This window comes from Scyliorhinus torazame, chromosome 8 (genome assembly GCF_047496885.1).
Source record: "Scyliorhinus torazame isolate Kashiwa2021f chromosome 8, sScyTor2.1, whole genome shotgun sequence".
Lineage (NCBI taxonomy): Eukaryota > Metazoa > Chordata > Chondrichthyes > Carcharhiniformes > Scyliorhinidae > Scyliorhinus > Scyliorhinus torazame.
The window spans coordinates 110,563,868-110,591,586 of NC_092714.1; the positions used below are offsets into that span (position 1 = coordinate 110,563,868).

The 27,719-nt window shown below is 49.8% G+C and overlaps 1 protein-coding gene across 1 annotated transcript in view; it reads left to right on the forward strand.

Annotated features, from left to right (window-relative positions):
- The window catches only part of LOC140428037 (glutamate receptor ionotropic, kainate 1-like), a 547,961-nt gene that overhangs the window by 314,383 nt on the left and 205,859 nt on the right, over positions 1-27,719 (forward strand). Inside the window, exons 4-5 of the mRNA XM_072514019.1 lie at positions 10,285-10,466; positions 20,747-20,800. Coding sequence (XP_072370120.1) covers positions 10,285-10,466; positions 20,747-20,800 — 236 coding nt within the window. The remainder of the gene's footprint in view (positions 1-10,284; positions 10,467-20,746; positions 20,801-27,719) is intronic.

A 27,719-nucleotide genomic window follows, 5' to 3' on the forward strand; every position in this document is an offset into this window, starting at 1 on the left:
AACCCGACGGGGCTGTTCTCGCCGCTTGGGAGAATCGCGGGAGGGCGTTGGACCGGCGTCCCGGGAAATTTTGGCGGCCCAGGCGATTCTCCCAACCGGCGCGGGAGTGGAGAATCTCGCCCGTGGAGTCGGAGTGTCCCCCTCGGGATCGACGTGCCGTGTCTGGACCTCCCTTTGCTGCCGTAAAGAACTAACAATTCACCCCTTAGGTGTAACGTATGGGCTGCTGACTGTTTAAACTGCTGATTTCTGACAGTATCCTTGAAATTCTGTGAGGTCTCCTGATCTTGTAGATATACATCTACACCGTCCATATCAGCAGTATAATCAAGGGGATGGGCATAGCCAAGCTCAATAGCTGGACCTCCAGTTGTTGGGATTCCTCATTGCACTCCTTAGATGCACAGCTCCACAGCAGAGGCAACAAGGGATTAACAGAGCTAACCTCCACAAAGACTATATGCACCGGTGGCCGCTGGAACCCTCCCTGGCCCACAGCCCCTCTCAGAGTAACAGCCTCACCAGTGAGACTGTCAGCCACCCCACTCCTAAGGACCAGGCGATTCTCCAGGCCCTGCAGGCGAACTGGGCCCCATTGGTATCACACGGCATCAGTGTATGGATCCCAGACCTGCCCAAGAAACCTGAACAGCTCCCTGCCAAGGCCTCTGTGCTCGTACTGCAGCAAGGTTCCCAGCAAAGACATACATCCTTCAGTTACCCCCATCTGTAGGACATGCCCGTACAACAGTGTCTTAGCATAGAGTCACATGCCTGCACAGCATGAACGCCTCCACCACACAACCAGCTGCCACCATCTTGGCAGGGAGCCACAAGTCTCACACAATGAGGGCACTCACAGGAGACCCCACTGGAAGAACCAGGATAGGGGTAAGAGAGCCGATCGCAAACACCTTTCATGGCAGCCACTGGTGCCCCATTTGACAGGGACTGGTTGTGGGATAAAGCTGTGCACAGCAAGGGCCGGTGCAAGTCACTGATGTGGACTCTGCTGCAGTGCCAAGTACATGATCTAGAAGGGGTAGGGGTGGGGAGCAGGAAGTGGGTGGGGGACTAAGTGGGGGAATGGTGAGGGTAACTGAACAGTCAAACTCAGGGTGACCATTCTGGGGGCTGTGGATGGTTGGTCAAGGGAAGCATCACCTTGCTGGCAGTCTCCATCTCCCCCCCCCCTCCAGTGTTCTATCACGAGCTGTACATCAGTGCTCCCTCGGATGAGAGGTTGGTGTGTTGGTTAATGGGCAGAAAAGTCTACCCGCTGAGATCATGGATGATGACCTGTGTGAAGGCGCCAGACTAAGGCTGGGAAGTACTATAATGATTTTGACTTAGGAACCAGGAGCGTCATCGAGCGGTGCATCAGGCTCCTAAAGATGCTCTTCTGCTGCCTGGACTGCTCTTGTGGGCTCTCCAATACAGCCCCGAGAGGGTGGTGCACATCGTGGTGGCCTGCTGTGCCCTGTGCAACATTGCGCGGCAAGTGGGAGGAGGGGGAAGAATGATAGGCGACAACGGACGAGGAGGATTATAACGATGGCCAGCCGAGGACCCGGAGCTGGCTCAATAGGCTGCAGAATGAGTCCTTCAGGGCCGTAGAACCAGGGAGATCCTAATCAGCTCCCAATTCGGTGACTCAGAGGCCAAAAGACCATCGCCATTACCATCCTTCCCCACTTTCTCTCAGTCCCATCTGTCCTATAGCCCACCCACTCCACTTCCCCAGCCTTCACCCTACATTCCCCTTACCCTTTTACCCCTTTCCACTTCCATAACTCCTGCTTCCATCTCCAAGGGTCAACTCAGCATCACCACAGAATCGCCGGCGTGAATCCCACCCCGCCTTCCTGCCGCACCGACGCTGGCTGCCGGATACTCCGCCGCCGGTTTTTCAGCGGGGGCGGGAATAGTGCCGCGCCGGTCGGGGGCTGTTGGCAGCGGCACCCCCAGCGATTCCCCGGCCCACAATGGGCTGAGTGGCCGTCCGTTTGCGGCAGGACCCGCCGGCGTAAAATACACCAGGTCCGTACCAGCTGGGACCTGGGTCTGAGGGCGGCCTGCGGAGTCCTCGGGGGGGCGTGGGGGGATCTGGCCCAGGGGGCCCACCGATCCATGGGCGGGCCTGTGCCGTGGGGGCACTCTTTCCCTCCGTGCCAGTGTAACGGTCCGCCATGGCCGGCGCGGAGAAACCCCCTGTGCATGCGCTGGAATGACGACAGCACACGCTAGCGCTCCCACGCATGCGCCAACTCGCGCCGACCGGCGCAGGCCCTTCGGCGCCAGTTGGCGTGCCGCCAACCCCGCCGGCGCCAGCCTAGTCCCTGAAGGTGCTGAGGATTCTGCACCTTCCGGGCAGCCCGACGCCGGAGTGGTTCACGCCACTCCCCGGCGCCGGGACGGCCCGCCCCGCTGGGTAGGGGAGAATCCTGCCCAGGGTGTTGGGCCTGGGTTGGCAGTATCAGTGGGTCTTGTCTGAGAGACGAAGGATGATGAGAATTCGCTGAGAAAATACCTCTGGTTCCCCTCATCGTCTGACAAAGTCTGACTCCTGTCATTTAGATAACATACCACTGTCTGCCTGGATGATCCCTGGGTGTGCAATGGGGACTCCTTCTGATGGTGCATATTATTTTGGGGGGGAGGGGGGATGGTGGAGATGGAGCAAGCTTTGGGGTCATGGACAGGGGGTGCTGTCATACTTGGCTTTCCCACACTGGGGCTCCCATGGCCTGTCACTTCTTAGTGAGGATGGATGCCTGTGGGATGCAAGACTCAGCCCCAGCCCGGGCCCAATCTTCTCACTCGTGGGACAACAGTCAGAGGCAGATTGGATTGGTGGTGGTAAAGTGTTTAATGGTGTGTTTTTACAGATTGTGTGCCCTTCCCACTGACTTATTATGTTCACTTCAATTAGTGTTGTCTAACGTTCTGATCATCAGTGGCCTCTCTCTCCTTCTCGGTGTGTCCCAGATTGCATATCAGGAGTGGAGGCTGCCTGCTGCATACCTTGTCTTGTGCCCTTTGATGTCTTTGGCGACAGTCCGCTTGAGTGCCTGGTCCTTGATGGGCCCTGTCAACTTTTGGGTTTCACAATGGCATGCCACCCTGTTCTGCCAGGTGCCCATCAGATGTGCCAGTGTCCGGTTGGAAGGACTGGAGTGTTCTAGCAGGGGGACCCTGGTTGGACTCCATCTCTTCCACCGACCTCGGAGCGTTCGCTGGCCCCCGGGCTACCCAATGGAATGGAGGTCCAGCCAGAGTGAGCTCCAGAGGCCTTAATATCATCTGAGGCTGCCAGTCCTAGAGACCCGCCTTCGTCTGAACCATTGTGTCAATGCCCTCAGCCACAGTGATCTGTGACTGGAACATGTTCCTGACTGAGTGAACCATGACCCTCGTTGCCTCGGTCACGTCTCTATGTGACTGTGTCTGTCCCTCTGTAACTGATTAAGTTCAGTCAGTGCCCAGCTAGCCAATGCTCTCGATGGCCTCAGCCATGGCCCATTGTGAGTGGGGCAAGCTCTGGAGTGCTGGAGCACTGTTCATCTGCACTTGGGATATGTCCACCTGTGGCTGGGCCACTTGTCCTGCACCTCAGCCATGGACAGCACAGTGTGATACAAGCCTTGGACATCGTGACACATAGCTCTGAGTTCTTTCCCCAGGCCTTCCAACATGAATGCTATCCTAGGTGTTGGCCTGGGTGCCACACATTGTCAGCGACATCGCCTGTGCCTGACGGCAATTGGACTTCTCCAGTTGTACTTGCAGGTGCTGGAATGTTGCTGACACCCCCTCCTGTAAATTCTGGCTCTGAAACGGCATCTGCACCAGTGATAAGATAATGTTTCCCAGAGGCATGACATCTGTCTTGGTGGCAGCTCTTTCCTGGGATTGGGCAGCACTCCAACCGGCAGATCCCTCGGGAGGGCCTGCCTGAAGGTCCGGCCTCATCTGACGGGGATCCTGGAAGACAAAGACAGGGGGTCAGTTCTTAGGAAGAACAGGGCTGTGGGAGATGATAGAAGCACTTGGGTTGGAACATCTGGATAAAGTTTCATTGGACTCTCATGTCAACCACTGTTCGCTCCTCAGCCTCCCCCTGAGCCCCTTGGCCTTTTCTTTCAAAAGGGGTGTGGACCCATTCTCAGACATGCCCCACCCACCTTCTGATCTGCCCTTCAGTTATAGCCCACATCATCCTTAGGGACACAGAAAGGACATAGTGAGATGCATGCCAGTTTTATGGGGGGTACTGGCTGGCGGCATATGTGGGCAAGACGCCTGACCAAAGAGAGCAGGGCGTGTTGTTAGGAGTTCCTGGAGGGAGGGTTGTGAGGGATATGCTGGTTGGTGGAGTGTTGATGACATATAAGGATTTGGGGGCAGATGTGATGGTGCTGGTGAAGACAGTGCAGTAAAGCCGGTGTCTTCCAGGACGGGTGTGATGCCTGGGTCACACAGGTGGTTATTTATCCGAGCTGTTCAAAGGAAGTTGTCCATCTTCTTCCTGCATTGCATGCCGGCACTCTTGGTGAGGCTGCCAGCACCCCCTGCATCTGCTACCTCATCCCAGGCTTGATTCATTACAGTTGGCTGTTGTCTCTGCCCCACCCTGAGGAAGAGGGTGTCCCTCCTCTCCCCAACGCCATCGAATATCCTGTGGCTGTCTGCATCAAGGAGGCATGGTGCAGGTATTTTAGCAGCCATCTTCTTGGCTGGAATGAGAGTCAGGGGTGAGTGGAGCGTTTAAAAGCTGCTCCGGTTTAGAATGGGAACCCCGTCCCCAGCGAATCACGTGCCTGGGGAATTGGGATTCAGGCGGGATGCACGTGAGCAGCGGGCTGGCCCTTTTACATGGCGCTCCTAGCAGCAGTATACAAAAGTTCCGATTCTCCATGGGTTGGAGCACATGGGGCTTGATTTTCCGTTCCCCGACGCCGATTTTGTAAACGGCGATCGGGCGGAGAATCCCTTTTTATGATGGAATCAGGGGCGATGCCTGTTTTTGGATGCTCCGCCCCCTCCAGAACAGCGTCATTGAGGAGCGCGCTGCACGCTGTTGGGACGGCCTCGAGACGTTACCTGAAGGCCCTCCCCTTATGCTCTGCCCCCGATGGGCCCAGCTCCCGGCCACGCAGGGGACATGTGGTCTCAGTAGTGGAGAACCCGACGTAGTGGCTGTGGACTGTGTCCAGTGCCGCCACCAGTTGGGCGGGAGCCTTGCTGGTGGCCAGGGGGGAGCTTCAGCGATGACAAGGGGGACTGGTGGGGGGTGGCCTGGGGGTGGCGAGGGGATGTCCAGGGGGGCACTATCTGGTAGGTTGGGTCCACGCGCAGCCGGCACCATTGTGTACGGTGCGACCGCTGCAGGTTACGCTCAGCGCATGTGTGGCCACGGACCCGCCAATTTTCCAAGCGTTTATATCGGGAAGGCCATGCATTTTACGTGGTGCGGCTGCTAGCCCCTCACCGGTCGGAGGATCAGGTGTGGGGCGTAAAAATCAAACCTATATCATTTAACAGCAGCACGGTGGCACAGTGGTTAGCACAGTTGTTTTTCAGCTCCAGAGTCCCAAGACTGATTCCCGGTTTGGGTCACCATCTGTGCGGAGTCTGCACATCCTCCCCGTGTCTGTGTGGGTTTCCTCCGAGTGCCCCGGTTTCCTCCCACTGTCCAAATATGTGCAGGTTAGGTGGATTGGCCATGATAAATTACCCTTAATGTCCAAAAAAGGTTAACTGGGGTTACTGGGTTACGGGGATAGGATGGAGGTGTGGGCTTAAAAAGGGGGGTCTTTCCAAGAGCCGGTGCAGACTCGATAGGCCGAATGGCCTCCTTCTGCACTGTAAATTCTATGATATCTGCCATCCTAAAATTTGAAGATGGTGGAAAAGGGCCCTTAATTGACCATTAAGTGACCACCTAAGGGCCCTAAGAGGGGCATGGGCAGGCTCCCTGTCTGGTCTGATACCCTTTCTGCTGTACTCTCCTACCGTGCAATTTTACCCTACCCCCCCATCCCACCCCTTGCTTCAGAACCCACCTGGCAGGGAGTGTAAATCTTTGGCCCATGTTTCTGCAATGGTGATTAGATCTAAATAATTTACATCTATTTGTGCCACTAATTCATCTATATTATTCCAGATGTTTTGTGCATTCAGATAAAGAACCTTTAGTTTCATTGTTTCACTTCTTTCCCTGCAGAGAGCTTTGTTGATCTATATTTTTTGTTAAACTCTCTGTACCTTCCTGTCCCACTCTTCTTGCCTTTACCACATCACAATACTGTTCCAATACCGAGGCCTTTCTCTTTGGATTTCTAGGTCTCACTTCACCTGAACCCCTGATAGCTTTTAAGATACTGTGGTAGTCATCACTGTTTGCATAATAGTTGTATTAGAGGTAATACGGTAAGGCTCCTATACTACAGGTACGGCGGTAGATCCCTGCCTGCTGGCTCCGCCAGACCGAGCGCACCTGGTGAAGGCCTCCCGTCCCTTTGAACGCCTCAGCATGGACTTCAAAGGGTCTCTCCCCTCCACCGACCGAAACATGTATTTCCTGAACATGGTCGATGAGTACTCCCGATTCCCCTTCGCAATCCCATGCCCCGAATTGACATCTGCCACGGTCATTAAAGCACTCAACGGCATCTTCGCCCTGTTCGGTTTCCCCGCTTACGTCCACAGCGACCGGGGATCCTCCTTTATGAGTGATGAGCTGCGTCAGTTCCTGCTCAGCAAAGGCACTGCCTCAAGCAGGACGACCAGCTACAACCCCTGGGGAAACGGGCAGGTGGAGAGGGAGAACGGGACGGTCTGGAATGCCCTGCGGTCTAAAAATCTCCCAGTCTCACGCTGGCAGGAGGTCCTCCCCGACGCGCTCCACTCCATCCAATCACTACTCTGCACTGCGACTAATGAAACCCCCCATGAATGTCTCCTTGCCTTCCCTAGGAAGTCCACCTCCGGGGTTTCGCTCCTAACGTGACTGGCAGCTCCTGGACCCGTTCTCCTCCGCAAACACGTGCGAATCCACAAGGCGGACCCGCTGGTTGAAAGGGTACAACTACTTCATGCGAACCCACAGTACGCGTGGCGTACCCCGACGGCCGCCAGGACACAGTCTCCCTCAGTGATCTGGCACCAGCTGGATCCCCACCCACGGCCCACCACCACCCTCCCCCCCCCCCCTCCGATTGCCCCAGCGCCACTCACCCTCTCCCCAGCGCACGTCACTACAGCCCCCACCCCAGGGCGATCCGTCCTCCCACTGGTTCCACTCGGGGATGACGGTGAGGACAACACGCACCAGGAGTCACAGGTGACCAAGTCGGCGCCTGCATCACCACCGGGACCGAGGCGCTCACAGCGAAGGATCAAGGCACTCGACCTGCTGAATTTGTAAATTTTCACCAGACTGTAAACTTTAAATTCTCAGAAACCTGTATCTTTTTTTCCACCTCCCCCGCTGGACTCCTTTTTAACAGGGGGTGAATGCGGTAGTCACCACTGTTTGTATAATAGTTGTATTAGAGGTAATACGGTAAGGCTCCTGTACTACAGGTACAGGGGTAGATCCCTGCCTGCTGGCTCCACCCAGTTGGCGGAGTATAAATGTGTGTGCACACCGAGCTGCACCCATTTCTGGTAGCAACTGCAGGAGGCCACACATCTCTGCTTAGTAAAGCCTCGATTACTCTCTACTCTTGTCTCGTCATAATTGATAGTGCATCAGATACAAAACATCAGGTAAAAATAAATCAAAGATCAATATAACAGCCTTCTTTCTTCAACATTTCTGAACAGAGCCTAGAACACTTCTTTACACTTATCACCTGACAACTGAAAATCTATATACTTATGGGATGGTAGTCATTCCAGGATTCTCTGCTTTTAAATTGACCCTTTGTCTGCCAATCTTGTGTCTGTGTTCTCTCCGATATAATTGGAACAAAGGAAAGGAATTCAGTTTTCCCCAATCATTATACAACACCTTGTAAAATGAGTGGCTCGAACGGAATTTCAAATGCAAGGTTTTGCTTGTCACATATTGACTGTCTTTTACAAATCTATGCTGACTAGCCTTAATTAACTTGCATTTCCCCAAGTATTTGACAATTTCATGCTGCATTATAGCCTCGAATAGCTTAAACAACTGCTGATTTTTGTAAATGTCTCTAAATGCATGGAAATTTGAGCCAGGAGCAATAAAAATGCATTTCAAGGTTCTGACTTCCGTTCTTTTATTTTGACAAACATCAGTAATTACATTCAGCAATGTAAATGTCACCACAGTCCCAGAGAACCAGACTGTTCTCCCCTTTGAGAGCTGACTGGGGGTGATTTGAATAACCTCAGCCGGTATAGGAATTGTACCGCGCTGTTGGCATTGCTCCGCATCACGAACCAGCCATCCAGCCAATTGAGCGAAAAAATCCCCTACATTCAGCAATAAAGAATTGCAGATAAATAACTGCTGCAGAGTAATCTGACCCCTTGAATTTCGCCCAAATTGTTGATCCTTATCAAACATGGATTGCGGACAAAATCCAAAACAGCTTGGCCATCATTTAATTAATTGGAGATGGAAGTAGAAAGATTTTCACACAGTAACAATGAAGATAGTACAAAATAAGGTAACAGAAGAGCAGTAAAAATCTCATTGTGATAGTGGGAGGAGTATGCTCCTCGTTGTTCAAGTATATCCAAGCCATAAATGATTTAATCTTCCTCTGTGGGTTCTCTCATCACTGATGGCCCAGATATTCAGAGTCATGGAAACGCCACACCGAAAGTCCCAGTCCCGTTTCTGGCAAGTTCTGGTTTGCCGGTAGGGGAAAGGAGGTAGGTGTGATTCACAAAAATGGGAAACACAAAGTCAGCAGGGCCATTTGAACTCAATGCAGCTTTCAAACAGACCCCATTTTTGCTGGAGTGAGGTTTGTTTCCCGCAGTTTATACTTACGATTTTTAAGCACAGACGTGCATGTGTGGGATGTCGGTGGAACTATCAAGTTGTCAAGATATTTAAATTCCTTGTTTAAATTTTGAAAAATAAAATGGCTGGCTGTATTTCTGAGCTGAAGAAAGTGGTGCTTGCAATTTTAATAATAATAATCTTTACTGTCACAAGTAGGCTTACTTTGCAATAAAGTTACTGTGAAAAGCCCCTAGTCACCACATTCCGCCACCTGTTCGGGTACACGGAGGGAGAATTCAGAATTTCCAATTCACCTAACAGCACGTCTTTCGGGACTAGTGGGAGGAAACCGGAGCACCCGGGGGCTGTTTAGCACAGGGCTAAATCGCTGGCTTTGAAAGCAGACCAAGGCAGGCCAGCAGCATGGTTCAATTCCCGTATCAGCCTCCCCGAACAGGTGCCGGAATGTGGCGACTAGGGGCTTTTCACAGTAACTTCATTTGAAGCCTACTTGTGACAATAAGCGATTTCCATTCCATTCCAAACCCACGCAGACACTTGGACAACGTGCAGGCACCGCACAGACAGTGACCCAGACAGGAATCGAACCTGGGACCCTGGAGCTGTGAAGCCACAGTGCTAATCACTGTGCTACTGTGCTGCCCTTAAGCTATTAGATAAAATATAGTTCTAAGTATCTATTACAGACTTCTACAAAATCCCATGATTACTACTCTGTGTTGCCATGTCAATCAACGAATTTCATATCCATAGTGCCACTTTATTCCACGTGCTATAACTTTGCTCACAAGTTTGTTATGCGGTACTGTATCAAATGTCTTTTGGAAGATACGTTAGGGATCTCAATAGCAGTTGAGTAGATTTCAGTCCTATTTCAGAACCAAGTAATGCAAACAAAGCGTACTTTGATGATTCAGGTAAGATGTTCTTCCCTGTATATTTATAATGTATTAATATTTTGGTTGCTGTGGGTGCCTTGCTCTCTAGTGGCATTTCGTAAAAATTCAGCCCCTGGAATAAATGATCAATGAACGATGCACAGCATGCATATAAGTCTTCCCATATGAAGCGAGATCAGGAAATTTATGTATAATGTACTGATCTTCGGTCTCTTAGGGGCACTACTAACCGGCAAATAAGGCCAATTAACTCAAATCTACAATTCTACACGCCATAGGACAGTTTATGATTTACCACTTTTTCCTTAATATGTATTAAAAAATTTTAAAGTTGAGATATAGATAGTGAAACAGGGATTATTTCAGGTACATACAGTTATATGATTTTGACGTTACGTTTTGTGCTTTTCTATCCACTAGGTCTCATTCGCTTGCAAGAATTAATGAAAGCTCCCTCCAGATTTAACATTAAGGTTAAAATCCGCCAGTTGCCATCAGGAAATAGAGATACCAAGCCTCTTCTGAAGCAGATGAAAAGGGGGAAGGAGTTCTTCGTGATATTTGACTGTACATATTCAACTGCAGCCCAAATATTGAAACAGGTGATTGAAGCCTTCGATGCTCTGTTGGCTCCTATAGCATATCAGGATGTTTTCCTTTCTGTAATAAAATTACAGTCCTTTAACGGACTGTGTAGGAATGATTCAGCTTTCGTATTCCTGTATGAAATATGTGGAGACCTTTTGCAGGGACTACATGAGCGGTTGTCGGCGAGCACCCAGTCAGTACCTGTAGACGCAGTTGGAGGACTTCAACTGCTTGTAGGATAAGGAGGTAGTGGCAACCATGCGTGCCACCTAGGCCAACACCACACGGGTAGCATCCACGGTGGAGGCATTGGGGGCGAGGGTTTCAGCTATGAATCAGCATATCCAAGGGCTGGGGTATTCTGTGCATCCGCTGGCCGAGGCCCAGGACAGGGCTGCCCTCTCACAAGCAGCCATGTGCCAGAGCCACTTAGACATTGCAGCAGCGCTCCTGAACTTGGCCCAGTCACAGCAGGCCATGGCTGAGAACGCTGACAGCATTGTTCAGGCACTGGTCGATGTGGCACAGACTCAGAGGGAGGTGGCCCAGTCCCAGAGGGAGATGGCACAGTCACCGGCTGATGTGACACAGACCCAGAGGGTGGTGGCATAGTCGCAGCGTGATGTGCATAGACCCAGACAGAAATGGTCCATTCCCTGTGCCTCATGGGCGCGAGCATGCAGATCCCGGTCGAGACCAGAGTGGGCCTCCAGGACTGACAGCACCAGATCGCGGGAGTGCCTTAGGGGATAGCTCAACTCGCACCCCCATCCCATGGAGTAGCCCCGGGGCCATCGGGCACCCCGAGGAAGGAAGAGATGATGGGGCCTGTGCTAGTGACGCCCGCAAGGGAGGTGCCAGAACACTGCAGCACCTCGGACTCCCCCCTCCCCCCCCCCCCTTCCTGTCCCTGGCACAACTGGTGGGCAGTGGGCAGAACAGGGCAGCACCACACCACCTGGGACACCTGAGCAGCAGCCAGGCCCATCCAGGTCTGGTCGCCCCAGAAGACAGCCACCAACTGGGACCCAGATCGCAGGGCAGGAATCACAGCAAACCGCCTCCAATCCTGACTGCTCCAATCTATAAAGGTTCTTAAAAACATTTCAAATACTCCATTAACATTGTCAAGAGCGGACAATAATCTGCACCCCAGCCTCTGACCTGGATAATCTCCTGGGAGGCCCCCTGTCGTATGATTATCGCTGAGTACTTAGTTTTCTTCACCTGAGGAAGAAGAGACCTTGCCAGCAGAAAAGTATCTATCCTCGAATATATTTTATGTACTGGTGAGAAAATGGAAGTTCCTTACCGTCAGGATGCATAAACTGCCAGGGATCTGCACCCCCCGTCCCCACCCCCCGTCCCCACCACCAACCCCCCATCCCCCATCCCCTCCATAAATGCCAACAATGCCTTTGCAAGTGGCCAATGATTTCGGCCTACACTGGTCAAGTTTCAGATTCAAATTTCCCCCAGAATCAACTGATGTGTGTCCAAATCCTTATTCTGGCCAACAATCTCCTCATGAATGTTACACCACCCCAATTTGGTGGGTACATGTTCACCAGCCCCACTAACCTACCTTCCAGTATCCCAGTGACTATCACATACCTATGTCCCTGATCTGCTACAACCCTTCCCCGAAAAAAACAGCACTTTTATTAATTAAAATTGCCACCCTCCGGCCCCTGCTATCAAAACCTGAGTGAAACACCTGGCTCACCCAGCCCTTTCAGAGCCTCATCTAATCCCTGACCCACATTTGGGTCTCCTGCAGAAGCACCACATCAGATGAGAGAAAATTCTTGATTGTTTCCAGTAGAGGGCAGTAGAGTGGAGCTGCTGATTGGCTGCTGCGGGTAGAATTTGCATCAGTGCATTGCGGTCACTGCATCCAGAAAGTGTACCTGAGCAAGACACCCTCGGTGATCAAGTGAAGGTAAGCATCCAGCAGAGGGCAGTAGTGTGGAGCTCCTGATTGGCTGTTGCGGGGAAAATTTTCATCAGTGCATTGCGGCCACTGCATCCAGAAAGTGTCCCTGAGCAAGACACCCTAGGTGTTCAAGTGAAGGCAAGCATCCAGCAGAGGGCAGTAGAGCAGAGCACCTGATTGGCTGTTGCGGGAAAATTTGCATCAGTGCATTGCGGTCACCGTATCTTGAAGGTGGTTTGTGGAGGAGCTGTCGTCAAGTGACAGTTAAACCTGGAACACTTCTTCAGTGTTCCTCTCCCTACCTCCCCCTCTAACCAAAAAAAAAAAGACAATCACTGTAAGGATCCCAGCCGAGTAAAGATCAAGAGGGAGCCTCGAGGGCAGGTAGAAGTAGAAAGAAGTTGAACCGTGACGTCACAGCCTGCAGGTAAGTGATTGGCTGATGAATGGTAAGTAGTTTTTATTTTCCCTGAGGTGTTATCGTGCGGGGCGCAGTGGTTGCTGAGTGAGTGCTTGCTGAGAAGGGGAGTAAATTTTCTTTTAAACTTACTGTTGGGTGTTTCCAGCTGAATCCGGTTGGAGTGAGGTCAGAGTGACTGCTGGGTAAGTAGTAAAGATTGAAATTGTTTGCGCAGGCCCATAACAGCTGATTGCTGTTCTCGTGTGGGGCGCAGTGGTTGCTGGTTAAGTGTTTTATTTTTACCTGTATTTAAGTTGGGCAGTTTCTAAACCCTAGACACTATAGTTATAGTGTCCCCCACCCTTCCACCTCCTTTAACCTAAGGGGTAGAGTGAATAACAGGTAAGCAGTTTCTTTCTTTTTCTTTTTTTTATCTAGAGGGGATGGCAGGGAAGGCAGTGCAATGTTCCTCCTGCTGAATGTTTGAGGTGAGGGACGCCGTCAGTGTCCCTGCTGATTTCACCTGTGGGAAGTGCACCCATCTCCAGCTCCTCAGAAACCGCGTTAGGGAACTGGAGCTGGAGCTGGATGAACTTCGGATCATTCGGGAGGCAGAGGTGGTCATAGATAGTAGCTTCAGGGATGTAATTACTCCGAAGAATCAAGGTAGATGGGTGACGGTGAGAGGGGCTGGGAGGAAGCAGTCAGTGCAGGGATCCTCTGCGGTCGTTCCCCTCAGTAGAAAATATACTATTTTGGATACTGTTGAGGGGGACGATCTACCAGGGGTAAACCATGGTGAACGGATCTCCAGCACTGAGTCCGTCCCTGTGGCTCAGAAGGGAAGGAGGGAGAGCAGGAGAGCAATAGTTATTGGGGACTCGATAGTTCGAGGGACAGATAGATGGTTCTGTGGCAGCGAAAGAGACTCACGGATGGTATGTTGCCTCCCAGGTGCCAGGGTCCGTGACGTCTCAGACCGTGTTTTCAGAATCCTTAAAGGGGAGGGGGAGCAGTCACAAGTCGTGGTACACATCGGTACCAAAGACATAGGTAAGAGAAGGGACGGGGATTTAAAACAGAAATTTAGGGTGCTAGGGTGGAAGCTGAGAGCCAGGACAAACCATGTTGTCATCTCTGGTTTGTTGCCGGTGCCACGTGCTCGTGAGGTGAGGAACAGGAAGAGAGTGCAGATAAACACGTGGCTTTGGGATGGTGTAGGAGGGAGGGTTTCAGGTACATGGATAATTGGAGCATATTCTGGGGAAGGTGGGACCTGTACAGACAGGACCTAAACCAGAGGGGCACCAATATCCTGGGAGGGACATTTGCTACGCTTCTTCGGAGGGTTTAAAGTAATTTGTCAGGGTGCTGGGAAAACAAGCTGTGTTCCAGAAGCCAGTGTCAAGAGTAGTGAGGTACTGGGGAGGGTATCAAGGTCGCAGGAGTGTACCGGCAGGCAGAAAGGTGGATTGAAGTGTGTCTACTTCAATGCAAGGAGCATCCGGAATAAGTTAGGTGAACTTGGAGCGTGGATTGGTTCTTGGGACTACGATGTTGTGGCCATTACGGAGACATGGTTAGAACAGGGACAGGAATGGTTGTTGGAAGTTCCGAGGTATAGATGTTTCAGTAAGAGTAGGGAAGGTGGTAAAAGAGGTGGAGGAGTTGCATTGTTAATTAAGGATAGTTTAATGGCTGCAGAAAGGCAGTTTGAAGGGGATCTGCCTACTGAGGTAATATGGGCCGAAGTTAAAAATAGGAAAGGAGCGGTCACATTGTTAGGCGTTTTCTAGAGGCCCCCAAATAGCAATAGAGATGCGGAGGAAGAAATTGCAAAACAGATTTGGTTAGGTGTGAAGGTCTTAGGGTAGTTGTCATGGGTGACTTTAACTTTCCAAATATTGATTGGAAGCTCTATAGATCGAACAGTTCGGATGGCGCAGTTTTTGTACAGTGTGTGCAGGAGGGTTTCCTGACACAATATGTGGATAGGCCGACAAGAGGGGGGGCCACATTGGATTTGGTACTGGGTAATGAACCGGACCAAGTGTTAGATTTGTTTGTGGGAGAGCACTTTGGAGATAGTGACCACAATTTGGTGTCTTTCACTATTGTAATGGAGAGGGATAAGGCCATACGGCAGGGCAAGGTTTATAATTGGGGAGGGGTAATTATGATACAATTAGGCAAGAATTAGGGAGCATAAGATGGGAACAGAAATTGTCAGGGAAAGGCACAAATGAAAAGTGGAGCTTGTTCAAGGAACAAATACTGCGTGTCCTTGATAGGCATGTCCCTGTCAGGCAGGGAGGAAATGGCCGTGTGAGGGAACCATGGTTCACAAAAGAGGTTGAATGTCTTGTCAAGAGGAAAAAGGAAGAGTATGTAAGGATGAGAAAACAAGGTTCAATCGGGTCGCTTGAGGGTTACAAGGTAGCAAGGAATGAGCTGAAAAAAGGGCTCAGGAGAGCTAGGAGGGGGCATGAGAAGTCCTTGGCGGGTCGGATCAAGGAAAACCCCAAGGCTTTTTACTCTTATGTGAGAAATAAAAGAATGACCAGGGTGAGGGTTGGGCCGGTGAAGGACAGTAGTGGGAACTTGTGCATGGAGTCAGAAGAAATAGGAGAGGCATTGAATGAATACTTTTCTTCAGTGTTCACAAAGGAGAGGGGCCATGTTTTTGAGGATGAGAGTGTGATTCAGGCGAGTAGGCTGGAGGAAGTAGATGTTCTGAGGAAGGATGTGATAGCAATTTTGAAAAACCTGAGGGTCGACAAGTCCCCTGGGCCAGATGGGATATACCCAAGGATTCTTTGGGAGGTAAGGGATGAGATTGCAGAGCCGTTGGCTTTGATCTTTGCGTCCTCGCTGTCCTCGGAGATAGTGCCAGAGGACTGGAGAGTGGTGAATGTTGTTCCTCTGTTCAAGAAAGGGAATAGGAGTGACCCTGATAATTATAGGCCGGTTAGTCTTACTTCGGTGGTCGGTAAGATAATGGAAAAGGTCCTGAAGGATAGGATTTATGACCATTTGGAAAGATGCAGCTTAATCCGGTATAGTCAACACAGATTTGTGAAGGGTAGGTCTTGCCTCACAAATTTGATTGAATTCTTTGAGGAGGTAACTAAATGTGTAGATGAAGGTAGAGCAATTGATGTCGTATACATGGATTTTAGTAAGGCGTTTGATAAGGATCCCCATGGTCGGCTCATGAAGAAAGTAAGGAGTTGTGGGATAGAGGGAAATTTGGCCAATTGGATGAGTAACTGGCTATCACATAGAAGACAGAGGGTGGTGGTGGATGGAAAATTTTCAGACTGGAGACCAGTTACCAGCAGTGTACCACAGGGTACCACTGGGTCCTCTGCTATTTGTGATTTTTATCAATGACTTGGAGGAGGGGGCTGAAGGGTGGGTCAGTAAATTTGCTGATGACACCAAGATTGGTGGAGTAGTGGATGAGGCGGGGGGCTGTTGTAGGCTGCAAAGAGACATGTTAGGATGCAGAGCTGGGCCGAAAAATGGCAGATGGAGTTTAACCCTGATAAGTGTGAGGTGATTCATTTTGGTAGAAAAAATTTGAATGCGGATTACAAGGTCAACAGCAGGGTTCTGAGGAATGTGGAAGAACAGAGAGATCTTGGGGTTCATGTCCACAGATCTCTGAAGGTTGCCACTCAAGTTGATAGAGCCGTAAAGAAGGCTTACAGTGTGTTAGCGTTTATTAACAGGGGGCTTGAGTTTAAGAGCCGCGGGGTTATGCTGCAACTATACATGACCCTGGTGAGACCACATTTGGAGTATTGTGTGCAGTTCTGGTCACCTCACTATAGGAAGGATGTGGAGGCATTGGAAAGGGTGAAAAGGAGACTTACCAGGATGCTGCCTGGTTTGCAGGATAGGTCTTATGAAGAAAAGTTGAGGGAACTAGGGCTTTTCTCTTTGGAGCGGAGGAGGATGAGAGGCGACTTAATAGATGTTTATAAGATAATGAGGAGGATAGATAGAGTGGACATTCAGAGACTATTTCCTCGGGTGGGTGTAGCTGTTACAAGGGGGCATAACTATAAGATTCAGGGTGGGAGATATAGGAGGGATGTCCGAGGTAGGTTCTTTACTCAGAGAGTGATTAGGGTGTGGAATGGACTGCCTGCTGTGATAATGGAGTCGGACACTTAAGGAACTTTCAAGCGGTTATTGGATAGGCACATGGAGCACACCAGAATGACAGGGAGTGGGATAGCTTGATCTTGGTTTCGGACAATGCTCGGCACAACATCGAGGGCCGAAGGGCCTATTCTGTGCTGTACTGTTCTATGTTCTATGTTTCCCTGGGCCGTCTAGACCTCTAACATTCCAAGTGACTCGTCTGATCGGGGGTCTCCCACCCCCACCCCCCTTCAATTGACGCATTTCCATTGTTAAGAATTACCCCATCCTTATTCTAAGCTCCTGGAGCCAAGGCCCACCCAAGATGCCCAGTGGCCCCACCTATAAGGCGAGACACAGTAAAACCCCCAGTCACTGACAGCATTCTACTCCTCTCCCTCCCAACCCAAGAACCTGCAAACTACCTCCAACCGAACAATGCTCCCTCCTTACCATCCCTCTCCCCCCCACCAAGCCAACACACTAGACACATGGAAACCTGTCCAAGCAGGTTCCTCCACCTCACTCACGTTTACTAGCTTAACACTATCGTCAAGTGTGGTAGCCCCCTGCCAGGCCCCACTACCGATGACAAAGAAAATACCAGAAACTCCCTTGTCCACTCCCGCTGCAACAGAACTATCTAAGCTAAAGCCTTTACAATTCTCAAGATCCTACATTGGGCCATTTATGTCCACATTAATGCCTTAACAATTACTTCCGACTACATTTCCCTCTCATCACACCCCCAACAATATATACAGAATATTAAACCCCAGATGACCAAACATAAATACAAAAACTGAAATATCCCCAACAATCCCATCCCAACAACACCCATTAAAGTCCCATTCAAACCCTTTCAATTCATTAAAGTCCTTGTTCCTTGACAAAAGCCTCCCCCTCCTCTACCATCTCGGAATAATTATTTTTTGAGTTATGCGTAACTCTCAACATCGCCGGGTACACCACACCAAAACGCACTACACTTTTAAATAGCGCCGACTTCACCTTATTAAAGGCCGCATGCCTCTTTGCTCGCTCTGCCCCAACACCTTGATAAATTTGGATGTTTCTTCCTTCCCAACTCACATCCCGGCTCTCTTTGGTTCATTTCAGGACCCGCTCTTTCTTCTGGTAGCTGTGGAAACTAATTATCACCACCCATGGTGGTCCATTCGCTCGAGGCCTCTGCTGGAGTGTTTGGTGGGCCCTATCCAGCTCAGAAAGGGACGTCTAGTCATCCCCGCCCCCCCCAACAACTTTGCAAACATCTGAGCAAAGTACTCGGTTGACCTCTGGCCCTCCACCCCTCTGCCAACCCTACAATCCTGAGGCTCTGTCTCCTCAACCTGTTCTCCAGGTCCTCCAGCTTTGCCCACCGGGCCTTACTCCTCTCCTCCACCACCAGCACGTCAGCTTCCAGCAAGGCTATTTGGTCGCTATGCCACGGCAGGATCTCTTCCACCTTTTTCAGTATCTCTCCATGCTCTTGCACGGCATCCAAAGTCCTTCCCAACTTCTCTCTTATTGGACCCAATGCATCTTCAATGGACCTATTGAGGGTCTCCATTTCCCTTTCTTGCCTTTTCAAGTATTTGCCAAATTGTTTCTTAAATTTGATTACCATTACCCCCAGTCAGCCTTTCTACTATGATAGGAGCGGCCCTACCCGACAAGGTCGCCTCCGCCGTCTTTCCTCCCAATGAATTTCGCACTCTCTCTGGCTCCATCGAAGACTATCACTCGTACCCTTCTTCCCAACCATCTTTTTCGCGGCTTTCGAGATCCTTTCGTGAAATACAATTAGATGGGTTGGGTTTGTCAACCAATTTCCCCGGGAACCTGGCAAACAGGACCAAAGACAAGAGGACTCTGGGGGGGCTACCTTACCGAATTTCTTGGCCATTATGTTGGCATGAGGTTTCCTAAAACCTTCCCTCCTTCTGCCTCTTTTCCATGGAGCTGCAGATCTCTGGGACTCTTGTTTGTTACTCTTCCAGCCACAATGGATCACACCACAATCACCAAAAACATAATCACAACCTGAAGTTTGCCACAAGCCACTGGTCAAAATTCCAATGTGGCTGGTAAGAAATCTGGAAAGTGTAATGTCAGCGGACAAGACCACGGAAGCAGCACATTAACAGTTAAAATGAACAAACTAGTGACTTAACTGAGAGCAGCTGCTGATGTCTTTAACTATTACTGGAAATAATGCCCTCCCCATCATTCCAGCCCCGGATTTGAGTCTTCCATAGAATTAATGAGTAGCATGCTGAAGTTGTTGACAATAGAGTTTCACACTTGGCCCAAGTGCTGAACCTTGATTTGCATATATTTGACATTTTGAATGGAACATTTTAGACGACTGGTAGGAGATTCAACCCAAAGTGATGCCGGGCATATACAGACAGGCGAGGCCATAACCTAATTTTCAGTGCTCTTGTCACACCTTGAAACTCGGAGTTTGGATGGGACTCACCGCTGCTGACACAAGCACAATAGCCGCCGAGGGGGCAGAATGGTCAACGTTCACATCACACAATTCCAGGCTGATTCTGTTAATCTTGACAACATTCGATTTCAAACTAAATATAGATGACATTATCTGAAACAACGATTGTTTATTTTTGAAATAAATGTTTCATGGTGAACACCACTGCTGTGGAACGGTTGTTTTGTGATGTGTTTAAAATGATGGATGGTTTGTTGTATTCTAATTCAAAATTCATGTCAGGGCTCTGTCTATAGAAGACTTCATTGTAAATTTGTCAATATTTGGATACAATACCAGTCATGTTTGTAAGTGGCAATGTGATTGGATTTTCCAATGTTTCATGCCACAATAGTTTGGCTTCAAAAACATACACTGGGATTTTTCAGACTTGCCCGCAGTGGGAATCGTCAAGGGTGGGATGGAAAATTTGATGGACCCAGCCAATGGTCCGTTGACTTTGGGCTGGAATTTCCGGTTGCACGGCAGACGGGTCTGGCAAATCCCAGCCATAACTGATATAAAGGACACTGAGAATCAATATTATGATGAAGTTTCCCTGCAGTTGCAAATTGTGAATGTGAAGCAACGTCCGAGCCACCAATCACTCTCCCAGACTTATTTTCACCCCTTCGCTTTGCCTGCCTCTCCTTCCTGATCCTTGCCTGCCTCTCCTTCCTGATCCAGATCCCTAATTGTGGCATTACTCAAATGGCACCTGACCTACACTCTTGGCTTCCCTGTTTGTATAATTGACCACCAATATATTGGGCATGGCTTCCCCAGTATAAACCCGCTATGCCCTTTTGAAGTCTCCCACTTTTCTCAGGGCTGCAGAACACCTACTGTTCCCCCGCCCCAAATAGGTGGCCAGCTACAACCTGCTTGCTGCTGCCCTGATCAATTCTACCTGCTTCCCCATCTGCTTTTAGCATTATGCTAATTAACAGGCTTCTCCAACTCAGAGTGAAACCCCAGGTGCGTTGTGCTGTCTTTCAAATGGAATTTTGAACCTGGCATGTCCCACTGGATATGAAAAAGGTTCCTACACCACTATACGAGGAAAAGCACATGAATTTTCCTGGCCAAAATGTATCGCACAGCCAGTACCACCAAAAGCTTGCAGCTGATTGTGACATATTTCAATGTGTAAATTCTCAGCCGCTACCTCCTGCATAAAAACATTGATTAAACTTCAAAAGAAATTAATTGGCTGTGAAGTATTCCTTTAATTCCTGAGGATGTGAAAGGTGCTGTATAACGAACACGTTATTTATTTTTGTTTGACATTGGTTTGTTCCCTTTGCAGATCCTTTCGATGGGAATGATGACTGAGTATTATCATTATTTCTTCACAACACTGGTAAGACACCATTTTTAAACAATAATTTTGTTTCAGAGACTGTGCCTGTGATATGTCTGTTTGTTGCTGATACACTAAAGAGGGATTGATGTTGGGAACAATCTAAACCCACCTTTTGATGTCTTGTGGTTTCCAGCAACTCAAAGTAATCACAACTTTTAGACACAAATGCTGGAGCTGACATTGAATATATTTCTCAGATCCCAGCGTGTGCTGTGGAATGATACACTGTACCTTTGGCGCACTGACTGCATTGTAGTAATGAGTGATGTGGCGTTCTGGAAATAGCTGTATACATGCACATAATGGTATAGTTCCAAACTCTTCTTGAATAATATAACAAAATATAACATTTATCTTGCACTTTATGCAGTGAGAGCAATGATTCTTTATTTTTTTATTGTCGGGGGGAAGGTGACAATGACAGAAAGAGTCTACAGAGGGATATATACAGTTAAGTGACAAAAGGGCAAAAGGGCAAAATCTTGCAAAGTAGGATATAAAATGTAGGACATGTGACGTTGTGCACTTTGGTGGGAAGAATAAAGGAGCTGAATATTATTTATATGGAGAAAGACTGCAGAAAGCTGCAGCACAGAGGGATTTGAAGATCCTCCTGAAGAAATTATGAAAAGCTAACATGCAAGTTCAGCAGGTAATAGGGATGGCAAATGAAATGTTGGCCTTTATGTCAAAGGGAATGGAGTAAAAACATAGGGAAATCTTGCTCAAATTATGCAAGGCAGAAAACTACACCGGGACCAATGTGAACAGTTCTGGTCCCTTTATCTAAGCAAAGGTGTATTGACATTGGAGGAAGTCCAGAGAAGGCTCACTAGGTTGATCCCGAGTATGGACAGATTTTCTTATGAGGAGCGGTTGAGTCTGTTGGGTCTGTACTCATTGGAGTTTAGAAGAGTGAGAGCTGACCTTATTGAGACATATAGAATTCTTAGGGGGGGGTGACAGGTTAGATGCTGAGAGGTTGTTTCCTCTTTTGGGAGAGTCTCGGACCAGAGGACATAATCTCAGAGTAAGGAGTCACCCATTTAAGACAGAGTTGAGGATGTATTCTGTCTCCCAGAAGGAAAGGAATCTGTGGAATTCTTTACCGCAAACGGTTGTAGAGGCTGGGTCATTAAGTACGTTCAAGGCTGAGATACACAGATTTTAATCAGTAAGGGAATCGAGGCTTATGGGGATAAGGCAGGAAAGTGGAATTGAGGATTATCATATCAGATCAGTCATGATCTCATTGAATGGTGGAGCAGACTCAATGAGCCAAATGGCCTACTTCTGCTTCAACATCTTATGGTCTTATGATCACATTTTGCTGCAAGGCAATAGTGAATATACATCACTATTGTTCTTCCATATTCTTGAGACATCGATGGATTGCAAAGAGCTGATATTTTATGTATCGTCAGTTCTTTCCCAGCCACTGAGAATTGGAACTGGAGGATCAGGTTATGACTTATGGCATTGCAATTGACCGATCTATGATTGTGTCTGGATATCTTCATTGAAAAGGGTGGCACGGTGGCACAATGATTATCACTGTTGTTTCACAGCACCAGCGTCCCAGGTTCGATTCTTGGGGTTACGGGGGATAGAGTGGAGGTGTGGACTTGGGTAGGATGCTCTTTCCAAGGGCCGGTGCAGACCCGATGGGCCGAATGGCCTCCTTCTGCACTGTAAATTCTATGGTTCTATGAAAAGATGGCCTCATTGATTAGCCACAATAGCCAGCACATGATTCTGAATAATTGTGTCTGGAACAGTAGGCCTGAAGTCTTTTGCATCTATGTGACCTTACAGTAGGTTGCACATCACCTTACTTCAATGTAGGCCATTTCTTGTCTTATAAAGTCAATTGCAGTGCAAGCAGAGATCATTGAATCCTGCACCCTGTATAGTAATTGTAACTGAATTTAGTAGCAGATCACTTATTGGAAGAATCAAGCAGCCTGCAGCTTCTGCTGCAATGCAGGATTTGAATAAGATTTGGTAACACATCATACATGCATATGAGCCTTTGTGAAATATAGCAAGATGTATTTAAACATTAAGTACCCTGAAATTAATGAACTCAACATTGCTAATCTATGGCTTCATCAGCATAATGCTGACGAGAGTCTTCCTCTCACCAGTAATTTAGCAGTATGCAGTAACATTACGTTTAGTGTGCACTTAACCCTCAAAAGACACGGATTCATTGCTATTATATTCTTGAATCTTCTCATCCTTTTTACATATCTTGGTTCATTCTAGTAGGCGAATTCCAATTTACTATTCCTTCCACAGTACAGTTGTTAGCCTCGATATCCAAGTAGCTTTCAGTAAAATTATGATTTCAGCACAGTGAACGGAGTACCCTTTTTTAAAATAAATGTTTTTAATTGGTTTTTGAATAAAATATATTTACTGTTATGGACACAAAATAGAATACATATATATATATATACATAGAAGAGAAGGGAACACGCACATAAAACAAAACAAACAACAACAAAAAAAGAAAGTTAGAATAAAATAACTGGTAGGGTATTGTGTGCTAGCTCAACAACCACAGCTCTGTACAATTGGCAATATTGTTTTTAGCACATAAGTAGGCATCTGTTTGTGGGGGAGGGGGGAAACTGGGGGGGAGGGAAATATACATTTGGGTGCCGGGGAAACAATTACAGAACAATTACAGAGGGCAATACGCGAATGGACCTGGTGTTGGTGTTGTCGCTTGCTTCTCCCGGACGGTTTTCGCTACCGTTGTCATCTCGCAATCACCTCCGCTTCAGCCGTTCACCACGTCTTTCGCCCAGATTTTCCTTGTCCTCTGCTCCTGTAGATGCCAAGTTTGTTACCGTTTCCCGTGCCCTCCTTCCGGCTGTCATTCCCTTGCCTCCCCCTCACCTCTCTGCTTCCCCTCTATTGTTCCCTGTCTCCTCCCTCTTCCACCCCTTTCCCCCCCCCCCTTCTGTCTCCCCCCCCCCCCCTTCCCATTCTCCTGTGATTCGCCTTTAATTTCTCTTAGGTTTAGCTGCTACCTCCCCCCCCCCCCCCCCCCGGCCTATCCCTCCCTCCCCCACCTCGGCTACTTTCCCCTGATTCTTGGCTACCTGGCTATTCTTCTGCTTGTTCATTGGCCACAAACAGGGCCCGGAACAATTGGGTGAATGGCTCCCACGTTCTGTGGAAGCCGTCGTCTGACCCTCGGATGCCGAATTTGATTTTCTCCATTTGGAGAGATTCCGAGAGATCGGATAGCCAGTCTGCAGCTTTGGGTGGTGCTGCTGACCACCAGCCGAACAGGATTCTACGGCGGGCGATCAGAGAGGCAAAGGCAAGGGCGTCCGCCCTCCTCCCCAGGAATAGATCTGGCTGGTCTGATACCCCGAAGACAGCCACTTTCGGGCATGGCTCCACCCTCATCCCAACTTTGGACATTGCCTCGAAGAAGGCTGTCCAGTACCCCGCAAGTCTGGGGCAAGACCAGAACATGTGGGCGTGGTTGGCCCGGCCTCCTTGGCACTGTTCACATCTATCCTCCACCTCCGAGAAGAACCTACTCATACAGGTTCCTGTTAAGTGGGCTCTATGTACCACTTTTAGCTGCGTCAGGCTGAGCCTTGCGCACGTGGAAGTGGAGTTGACCCAATGCAGTGCTTCACTCCAGAGTCCCCACCATATCGCAATCCCCAGGTCCTCCTCCCACTTCATTCTTGTTGTGTCCAGTACGGTGTCGGCCCTTTCTACCAGTCGGTCATACATGTCGCTACAGTTCCCTTTATCTAGGATGCTTGCGTCCAGTAACTCTTCCAGTAATGTCTGTCGTGGCGGTTGTGGATACGTCCTTGTCTCCTTTCGTAGGAAGTTTTTGAGTTGCAGGTACCGTAGCTCGTTCCCCCTGGCTAGCTGAAATGTCTCTGTCAGTTCGTCCATTGTTGCGACCCTGCCATCCGTGTATAGGTCCCTGACTGTCAGTGTCGCTACGTCCTGTCCCCACTTTTTAAAGGTGGCGCCAGTCAGCGCTGGTGTGAACCTATGGTTGTTGCAGATGGGAGCTTTGTCTGACATTTTGGTCAGGCCAAATTGTTGCTGTAGTTGGTTCCAGGACTGGAGGGTGGCTGTAATACCCCTAATACCGACCACCACATTCACCCCCTGTTAAAAAAAAGAGTTTGGCGGGGGTGGTGGTCTCGCGTTATACAGTGGTAGAGGTTGAGGTTATGGTGGTACCCGGTATACATTAGTACAGTGTTTTGCCTCCTTACATGTCGCAACTATTTACAGTATTTATTTACTTTCAAAATGAAGCAATTAGTCGGTCAGGGGCCCTAGTCGTCCTCTGCGATTGTCGCAGTTTCGGCGGTGATGCAGGCGCCGGCTCGGGCATCCGTGGCTCCGGGAGCGTGGCTTCGGCTTCTTCAACAGCTTCATCACCCCTCGATGGGACCGGTGGGAGGATCGATCCACCTGGGAAGGGGGAGGCTGTTAAGTGCACCGGTGGGAGGGAGGGTGGGGTTGGTGGTGGGGGTGTGGGTGGGGATCCAGCGGGCGCCAGGTCCCGTAGGGAGACCGTATCCTGTCGGCTGTCGGGGTACGCCACGTAGGCGTATTGAGTGTTAGTGTGAAGGAGGTGGACCCTCCCGACCAATGGGTCCAACTTGTGCACCCTCACGTGTTTGCGGAGCAGGATAGATCCGGGAGCTGCCAACCAGGTTGGGAGCGAGGTTCCGGAGGAGGACTTCCTAGGGAAGACAAGGAGGTGTTCGTGAGGTGTCTGGTTGGTTGTGGTACACAGCAGTGATCGGATGGAGTGGAGAGCATCCGAGAGGACCTCCTGCCAGCGGGAGGCTAGGAGATTCCTGGACCGTAGGGCCAATCGGACGGTCTTCCAGACCGTTCCGTTCTCCCTCTCTACCTGTCCGTTTCCCCGGGGATTGTAACTGGTCGTCCTGCTCGAGGCAATGCCCTTGCTGAACAGGAATTGACGCAGTTCGTCGCTCATAAAGGAGGACCTCCTATCATTGTGTATGCAGGCGGGGAAACTGAACAGTGTAATGATACTGTGGTAGGCTTTTATGACGGTGGCTGCGGTCATGTCGGGGCAGGGGATGGCGAATGGGAACCGGGAGTACTCGTCAATCGCGTTCAGGAAGTACGTGTTGCGGTCGGTGGAGGAGAGGGGCCCTTTGAAGTCCATACTGAGGCGTTTAAAGGGACGGGAAGCCTTTATCAGGTGTGCTTTCTCTGGCCTGTAGAAGTGCGGCTTGCACTCCGCGCAGATTTGGCAGTTCCTGGTGGCGGTCCTGACCTCGTCGATGGAGTAGGGCAGGTTGCGGGTCTTAATGAAATGGAAGAATCGAGTGACCCCCGGGTGGCAGAGGTCCTCGTGGAGGGCCCGGAGTCGGTCCACTTGTGCGTTGCACATGTGCCGCGGGATAGGGCATCAGGAGGCTCGTTTAGCTTCCCGGGATGATACAAGATCTCATAGTTGTAGGTGGAGAGCTCGATCCTCCACCGTAAGATCTTATCGTTCTTTATCTTGCCCCGTTGTGCATTATCGAACATGAAAGCAACCGACCATTGGTCAGTGAAGAGAGTGAATCTCCTGCCGACCAGGTAATGCCTCCAGTGCCGCACAGCTTCTACTATGGCCTGGGCCTCCTTTTCAACTGAGGAATGGCAGATTTCTGAAGCGTGGAGGGTGCGTGAGAAGAAGGCCACGGGTCTGCTTGCTTGGTTGTGGGTGGCCGCCAGAGCTACGTCGGACACATCGCTCTCGACTTGGATGGGAAGGGATTCATCGATTGCGTGCATCGTGGCCTTTGCAATGTCCGCTTTGATGTAGCTGAAGGCCTGGTGGGCCTCTTCCAACAGGAGAAAAACCGTGGATTGAATTAGTGGGCGGGCCTTGTCCGCATAGTTGGGGACCCATTGGGCATAATATGAAAAAAATCCCAGGCAGCGTTTCAGGGCCTTACAGCAGTAGGGGAAGGGAAACTCCATGAGGGGCCGCATGCATTCTGGATCTGGGCCTATAACTCCATCATGCACTACGTAGCTGACGATGGCTAGACGGTCGGTGCTGAACACGTATTTGTCCTTGTTGTAGGTTAGATTAAGGGTTTTTGCGGTATGGAGGAATTTTCAGAGGTTGGTGTCGTGGTCCTGCTGGTCGTGGCCGCAGATGGTGATGTTATCGAGGTACGGAAACGTGGCCCGCAAACCATACCAGTCAACCATTCGGTCCATCTTCCATTGGAAGACCGAGACTCCATTTGTGACACCGAAGGGAACCCTTAGGAAGTGGTAGAGCCGCCCATCTGCTTCGGATGCAATGTATTTGCGGTCGCTAGGGCGGATGGAGAGCTGGTGGTAGGCGGATTTTAGATCCACCGTGGAAAAGACCTTGTATTGTGTAATCTGATTGACCAGATCAGATATGTGGTGGAGGGGGTACGCGACGAGCTGCGTATACCTGTTGATGGTCTGACTATAATCGATGACCATCCTATGCTTCTCCCCGGCCCTTACAACCACTACTTGAGCTCTCCAGGGACTGTTGCTAGCCTCAATAATACCTTCCTTCAGTAACCGCTGGACTTCCGACCTAATGAAAGTCCGGTCCTGGGCACTGTACGTCTGCTCCTGGTGGCGACGGGTTTGCAAATGGGGTGAGGTTCGCAAAAAGGGAAGGTTGATCGACCTTGAGGGTCGCGAGGCTGCAGACAGTGAGGGGGTTATTGGGCCGCCGAATTTAAAAGTTAAACTCTGGAGGTTACATTGGAAATCTAACCCTAGGAGCGTGGCAGTGCAGATGTGAGGGAGGACGTAGAGCCGGAAATGTTTTAATTCCCTTCCCTGGACCGGGAGGTTCGCTACGCAGAACCCTTTGATCTCTACAGAGTGAGACACG